At 36.2% G+C, this 8170-nt stretch overlaps 1 protein-coding gene across 1 annotated transcript in view; it reads left to right on the forward strand.

Moving 5' to 3' along the window:
- The first annotated feature begins 3616 nt into the window (after window positions 1-3616).
- Window positions 3617-8170, forward strand: part of APOB (apolipoprotein B) — a 37240-nt gene continuing 32686 nt past the window's right edge. Inside the window, exons 1-3 of the mRNA XM_009885345.1 lie at window positions 3617-3674; window positions 5344-5382; window positions 8061-8170. The exon at window positions 8061-8170 is cut by the window's right edge and continues 1 nt beyond it. Of these exons, the coding sequence (XP_009883647.1) occupies window positions 3617-3674; window positions 5344-5382; window positions 8061-8170 (207 nt within the window). The remainder of the gene's footprint in view (window positions 3675-5343; window positions 5383-8060) is intronic.

The following is an 8170-nucleotide window of genomic DNA, read 5'->3' on the forward strand; positions in this document are numbered from 1 at the left end:
TTTAATTGTGGGATTGGATTTGATGACTTTTAGAGCTCCCTTCCAAACCAAGTTTATTCTCCGATTCTACAATTGCTAAGGCTTTCAAATCCTGTCAGAGATTTTCCATATCCATAATACCCACGCACAAATTATCTCCCCGTACAAATTTAATTCAGCATATCAGATGTATTGTCATACTTCCTACATTTCATAAGACCATTGATTCAGTCCATAGACAGTAGGTCTGATGAATGCATGAAGTAGTGGACTTTGTGAATACCCAGTCTGTGTACATGTGACACCTTCGGTTTATCGTCTGTTCTTTACATATATGAACTGCACTTCCTCTGTGTTCTACAAAGAATCTGTGCATGTTCTGGTTTTCATTTTTAGGTAGTACCACTGTGTGGACATGCAGAACATCGTAAACCAGTGGCAAGATTTTTAGGAAAGAAAGAAGACATAATTGGACAAATTCATGAAATGTATGACAGCTCCAGCTAGCTTATATCAGCATTAATAAATGACCTGCATTTGTGTCAATAAGCCATGAAACTTCATTTCAGTAATGGTTAGCTACCAGATGCTGATGACATTTTTATCTTCTTTAGGGAATTTTCCCCTTAATAGGTTTTTCTAAGAAAAAAGATGTGAAATGTCCACAAATTATTGCTTTCTAAATATAACTTCATCATCGTTTTTTAATAATTTTAATATTGGTATTTAAGTTTTTTGAACGGAACGGTGAACAAACTTAATCGTCTCTGGCAGTACCTAAAGCTTCAACAATGCTGGAAGAGGTTGCCCAGGGAAGTTGTTGAGGCCCCGTCCCTGGAGGTGTTCAAGGCCAGGTTGGATGGGGCTTTGATCAACCTGGTCTAGTGGGAGGTGTCCCTGCCTATGGCAGGGGGTTGGAACTAGATCATCTTTAAGGTCCCTTCCAGCTCTAACCATTTTATGATTCTATGATTCTATGAATACTACATTACCATGGTAAGCACCAAGGCCCAAACTGTCCCTATTGCTGAGTAATATGGACTAAAGTAAAAAAATAAAATTATTAAGGGAAAAGAAATATGGAACACAGCACTCACCTCAGATGGCTTGATCCAAAGGCAGTTGGAGAACTTCCATTTAGGTGTTTGGGTTTTAGATCAGGATCAAATCTATGCAGATTAGAGATATACAGCATATACCAAAGATTGGAGCTACTTCTGGTGTAGAACATCAGGGAGTAAAGTTTTATGTTTCTGTCATCCTTTGTCTTTTCAAGTCTGCACCAATATCTTCTGCCTGTCTTTGTCATATAGAGTGCAAAACATGCAAAGATGTAAGACCTGTGATATGCTTACTGTGCTTTAGAATGGTTCCATCTCCAAAGTCTTCATTTTACTTCCAAGAGACGCACTCAGAGGAGAGTGAGACTTAGCCAAAAGTAATTGAGAAACACAAAGAATGAAATGAGATAATACAGTTTAAAACAGATTGGTCTGGAAGATAAACTGTGTTCTGAGGTCAAAGCCCACAACTTCACAGAAATAGCTGAAGTAAGAACTTTGTGTTGTCTTAATTCCATGTGAATATTGACTTCTTCCAGTAAGCTGAAAGCATGGGGATTCCTTGATGATTGAATAGATAAAAGTAGTGTATGGCATTTTGTGGCACCTGTTGTGAAAAAAAAAAAAAGCTGTCCCTTGACTAGGCAATACAGCAATATAAACCTGTCACTCTAGAGTGGTGCATCCATGTTACCTGCATGCTTATGGGCTGAGTCATAACTTCTGTCATCTGTTTGCATCCATGCAACGTCATATTAATACAATCAGTCAGCCTCAGCTTGAGCCCAAATAACCACCTGAAGGCAGTGAAGAGACACAGGCAAAATAGGGAAATAGCTAACAAATCTCTCCAGAGCTTTATTTATCTGCAGTGCTAAAGTGAATAAATAAATAGATTTTAAGTGATAGTCAAAACCTGTTGATGTTTAAATGCAGAAAGTGCTAAAATGCTATGGGTGAAACTACGATATTTTTGTACAGTCTCTTTGGTAGAATCATGTTCCAAAGCAAAATCATTGTTACATATCACAACAGCTGTTGAGGCAGCTGTGGACACAAAAGTAAACAAAACCCTAAAGCCTATGTTGCTTTTTGGAAGTAAAAAAATAATAATCTCTTATTGGTTGTTTTATTATATCTATGATTAGTATAAGGGCAGAAACCAAAATGCAAAAACCTAAGAAATGTTTTCTTTGGGATACCTCCAATACTGGTGAATCCAGGAAAGAAATTTCTGCAAGAGATCTCTCTGACATATGGCATGCTCTTGTTAATGTCATCAGACAAACTCCTAATTGCAAGGAAGATGTCTCTATTACTGGAGAGTACGTCCTATTGTACATCAGTGCTTACCATTTGGTTGTACTGATGTTAGGAGTTACATGATCACAGTGCATCCTGGGAAATGTGACCTAACTATGAGGTCTGAGAGAGAAAGGGTATGAAGAAATAAGAGACACTAAAGATAGCTGCTGTGATGCATGGTAACATGGTAACATTTCGAGGGAAAAGAAATTACCGCTTAGCTAAGCCAGAATTTGATTTTTTTTGATTCAACAAGCTAAGAGGAAATATTTTGATTTGGGAATGTCAAAACATTTCAATTTGATCAGATATAGAAAAATTAAATTTACTGAACAAAATGTTCTTAACTATTTCCATAGTCAATTTTTTACTGCAATTAGCTTTGATGGATCTGAAAAAGAATTCAAACTACTAGAATTTCTCATGACATAAAATCAGTCTTTTTTAACAATATACATGTTCATTAAAAGGTCCTTTTGTTTGTTTGTGTTTTAATTAGGTTTATCTTCTTCATAAGTTTACCCTCTTCATTCAGATAAATTTTATCATCTTATTTTCATATTTTTGCTATTATTAGCAAACAAAAGAAATTGAATCTAAGGAAACAAAAGACCTTACTTTCAACACGAACATGACCTGATTTACCAGAATATTGCAAGTAAATGTACAATTATTTTTAGAAAGGTATATGACAAATTTTGGTACAACAAAGGAAAAACTCTTAAACTTTTGTTCTCCTGCATATAAAGGGAAGATGTCTAAATTGCACAATACTCTCATTTTCTCAAGAGCTCATACCCTTAAGCCTCTCAACATCTATACTGAAAGTATGCTGCCGTGATCATTTCTTCCAGCTACAACTTATATATTGTAATCGTTATGTAGATGTGGGAAATTTAGTTGAATATATTGTCAAAGTCTGTAGCTGAGGGATTTTGCTTTTAAAACTCTGTTAAACAAAAAACACAATGAACTGGAAGAGTGACTTATCTCCAGTATATGCTCAGTCTTCTGCCTTCAGGGACTCCCAGCAACCAAAGCAGAGCATTGTCTGGAGTGCAGTGAGGATCTGGGACTCTCACCTTTGGACCTTTGGCAATTTGCTCTGAGCTTTCTAAACCGTTTGCCTCAGCTGCTTGCTACAGACTATATAAATGGAGGTCCAAGTCAGAAGGCTCATTCTCCCTCTGAGGCAGTAGGGAAGAGGTGAAGAGGGGAGGGAAGGAAAAACAGAAGAAAAGACAGAGCAGCAAGAGGGTTCGGGGCTCACCATGGGCCCTGTGCAGCTCTTGCTGCTCTCGCTGCTGCTCAGCAGTGGTGTTCTCACACGTAAGTACTGCCTTTTATATTAGTGCTTTTTACTGCTTTATTTATGAACCCATTAAAACAACAATAATGCGAAAATCATCAGGACAACGGCTTATAGGATTAGAGAGGGTAAGCATGGCAAAGATGTCATCTCTTCCCTTTGTGGGACTGCGCAATCATAGGAGGATCCCAATGTAGAAAAATCACAAATGTCGCCTAGTGTCTTTTGATCAGATTTAATGTATTTTGCAACTTGTAAGGAATTCACATGATTTGTTTTGGCCTAATTGTTTTTCTGTAGTGCTGTCCTTTTAAACCCCCATGGAGATACTGTAGCTTGGAGATACCATACAGACTTATCCCAGCTGTTGCTAACCTATTTTGCAGAAAATATGAAGATGGAGAGCAATAAAGCAAAGTGTATTTGGCAGACAATATTGATATTGGAAATACAATTTTGTGTTAAAAGGACATAGCCATCAGTAGTAGTAGTAAAAGAAGTAGGCCAGTACAGGTTTTATTCCTAAGATCAGAAACAACAGCCTAAATCAATATGGTGCTGTGGATTGTGAGCTATCCTTACTTCCCAAGAAGTGGCTTTTTAGAATACAACACTGTAGTGTTACTTAAGATTTCAGGAACGTTAAGGAGGACAGAGAGTCTGGGGCCAGTTACACAGGTCTGGTTTTATATGCAGATCAAATTCGTCATAAATACACCTTTGTTGAACTACCATTCTGTTTTTGACTGATGTTATACAGTTTTAAAGGACGCGCTTGTTTCTAATGGTTATTATGAATGTTATTACTATTGTAATAATAACAGTAGTCTTACGGTTGCTATTGCTATTACTGTAACTATTATTACAATGTATTCCTATAGAGTGGTCAACCTTAGAATTCCCAGAATGAATACTTGGAAGGCCTGCAGAGAATATTGTGAAAAGTGCTGGCATTTATGTGTGATATCCCAAAGAATAACATAGTATCAAATGAATGCAGCAAATTTACTAGATTATATTTTATTTTATTTTAAATAGAGTCATGTGGGACATACCTAAGACAGATTGGAGCAAATGATTCTACTTAACTTGAATAGGCTTCCAATCAGTGTTCTTTTCCTCCAAAGAATGAATTCTCAATATTCAGAAAAGATTTAATGGCAGACAATTGTAGTATTAATTGTCAAAGTTGCCCTTTTTTAAATGTCCAACAAGCAAAATGTAGCCATTCATCCATTATGCAGTATTTTTATGTGCTCAAATAGACTAAAATTTTGAAGTAAACCTTGTTATATGGTACATTTCATCTGTCTACCTCTACATTTTGTTCCCATCCTTCATAAACTACTTCACATAACATAGGGCTTTTAAAAATACTTGTTAACCTAGAAGCTGATCCTTCTCAGTTTAAAGAAAAGTAGTTTAATTCAGTGACCTAAAGGTCCAATTCTGAGGTCTTAGTTCCCAATATCAAGGCAACTGCTGTAACTCTCTTTAGATGTGACTCCATACTGACAATATTAGTAGCTTTATTATTTACATCAGTGTGCCAAACTTCATCAAAAGTTGGTATGAATTAAAAGAGGTCTTACAATGAAAATGTAGTATTTCCATTTATATTTCCATAGCCCTTGTTTTATACTAGAAACTGCTTTTCCAGCTTTTAATTCTTGGTTTTGTTCTTTACAGAAGAAGAAACGCCTGAAAGTGGAAATCCAGGATGTTCAAGTAATTGATTTCTTGTATTTGCTTTTGTTATCTTATGTCACTATATTAACTGAATACATCTTTCAAAGCCTGACTTTTCCTGTTCCATAAATCTCTTCCTCTGAAATAACTGAAACAAAAGTGATGGCAATATTCAGAAGTCTTCATTGCTGTTTATCTTAGGTAGTTAATTATCCATAAGGCTTGGCTCAAAGAATTTAAAAAGTTTCCTAAGATCAGAGAAGCTGAGGTTGAGTTTCTAAACTTTTGAAAAGCTCCCATTAAGAAACTACTTTCCATTGTTTTGTTGATTTCGAAATTGCCAGGTGCGAATTCCTTAATCTAGAAATCCCCGTTTATGAGATGTGAAGCTTTAGCAGTGAGGTTATGTACATACGACTTTACCGTGGGCTGAAGCTCAGTTCTCATTTACCCTTCACGGTGACTGCTAAACCCAGAGAATTACACTTGCATATCTAGCTAAATACCTGTAGAATAAATCATCAACTCTGTCAGCAAGGACAGCAATTTCTTTAAACAAGTCGAGCCTCAGGAAATGCTGACTTTATGCCCTATCTTTATAATGAACTCAGACTGGCCCTGACTGCTTGGTTAGATACATAATGTTCCACCATAGGGTCAAAGTACCAAATGAGTTGTTGTGTTCTTTGTCCCTTTGGATCTTCAGGGTTTTTTTGTGTTTTTTTTTTTTCCCTTGTCGGGTGCTTTAGCACCATCTCCAGGCAACTGGGTTTATTTCAGCTGCCTAAACCAATTCAATGACTTCTGGGCTTCATTTCTCGTGTATTTTTGATACAATAAATTATTTGGTATTTGCATTTCTAATCTTATCATTTCCTTATTCCTTGTCCATTTATTTCTGTTTAAAATCAGGAAATGAAGCAATAATTAGCCTTTTGGTTTTAGCATAGTAGATACTGGTGTTGCGAAAATTTCTGAGAATGTACAGTTAAGCAATGTTATAGTAGAGGATAGCCAAAAGTGACAGGGATAGTGTTGATTTTTTTAATAGCAGTTAATTTTAAGGTTAATTAGGTAATTTAATTAAGTTTTCAAATGTTTGTAAGATGCTGATTATTGTATGATAGCTATTATTAATTATATTAATTCTGTTTAGAAATTACATGAAAGTTATCTCAGTTAAAACACCATTGAAGTATGTAAAGCTTCTAAAAGTGATAGTCCAAGGGGGAAATACGAGGTATATAGTACTATTCTACTCTTCCCTCCAAGTATGCAATTCTGTGACATAAAGGGTAAGATAACATTGCCATTGGCTTCTGACATGACAAATATTTTATAAAAGAGGAAGAGTAAGCTACATTCATGGCAGCTATAGGCAGGCAAAATCATATAGATTTGATGATAGACATGTGGGTTTACACCAGGATGACTTTACCTTTTTTTTTCCTATAAAAGTAGATCAGGATTCTAATATGTTCAGACAGTCACATATAACCACGAGGGAGCAATTTAGGAAATTCCTTTTCACACAGCATCACAACAACCTCACAATCCCACCGAGCTGCTCAGTCTAAACAGAGGGAGCAGTAACTTCTCTAACACAGTCGCTAACAGCAACTGCTCTAACACAGTCACCTAAAGTGCCTAATCATTGTATTTTTAGTTTAAAATGAGGCCTGCAGTTATAATGGGAGTGAATTGTAATCGAGGACATTGTTTGGCCTACATTATGCACTCCAGACACCAAAAGAAGACCTCATATCCCTGTATATGACACTGAGACAAAATAATTTTTTTCATTCTGTCTCTATTACCACGTTCATTCCTGGGTTTAGGGTTTAAAATTACAGATTAATTGCCTCTGAAATCAACAGAAGCAGATTAAACACAGGTGAAATTCATCCCTTTGAGGAAGTCTGTTAGGTTTTAGGTCTTCCTTTGATAAGAAGAGAAACACCTCCAGAAATACTTCCTCCTGCCTTAATCTTACTCATAACTTAGTGCTTTTGCCTTGTTCTGGATGCTTTTCATATAACTACAGTTTATTTCCATTAAAAAGAGTTTACTCTAGTAAAATTTGATGATCTAATAAGTGAATTAGAGCAGATCATGTTTCAGAAAGGTCTGAGGCTGATAGATACTCTGTAAATTCAGGTGAAATGGTATTGAGGAATGCTAGTTTTGGTGTTCTGTCTCTTTCTGTGTTTATTTGCATTCAGTCTCAAACATGTGACTTAGATAAAGCAGTTTCTTGCATTTGACTTTTGATGGAAAAATCTCAGCTGAAATGAATCATTTTATTACCAATTTGAAAGCTACCAGTTGATTGGTTTAATTTAGAAGCAAAAGGGTAATTTTTAAAACAGTTCCACATCTTAAGCTTTCTCCTGTTTTTGTCATTAATATTAATGGGGCATGGTTTTGAAGGCCAGATGGGGTCGTGTTGTCAGATCTCATCAAACAGAGCAGTGGGCCCCAAAACCTAAGCTTCCCCCGCAAGTTTTGCCTTATGCTTCAGAAAGTGTCCAGCTGACACGAAGGCATTACTTCTTTATCTGAAAGCTATTCTGTAAAAGGAAATAGTGGGAGTGTCCTCGTGCTTGCTTTATATGTGGCATTCATTTTAGTTACACAACACTAAGCGTGTGTTGTAAGGATTGGCGTACGCATATCCTACCGGAGTCATAAAAATACTCTTGTTTTTCCAATTGCAGAAGATGCAACCAGATTTAAACACCTCAGGAAATATGTTTACTTATATGAAGCAGAAACATCAAATGGGATCACAGGAACAGCAGATTCTCGAAGTGGTTCAAAGATCACT

Source organism: Charadrius vociferus, unplaced genomic scaffold (genome assembly GCF_000708025.1).
Source record: "Charadrius vociferus isolate BGI_N301 unplaced genomic scaffold, ASM70802v2 scaffold173, whole genome shotgun sequence".
Classification (NCBI taxonomy): Eukaryota; Metazoa; Chordata; class Aves; order Charadriiformes; family Charadriidae; genus Charadrius; species Charadrius vociferus.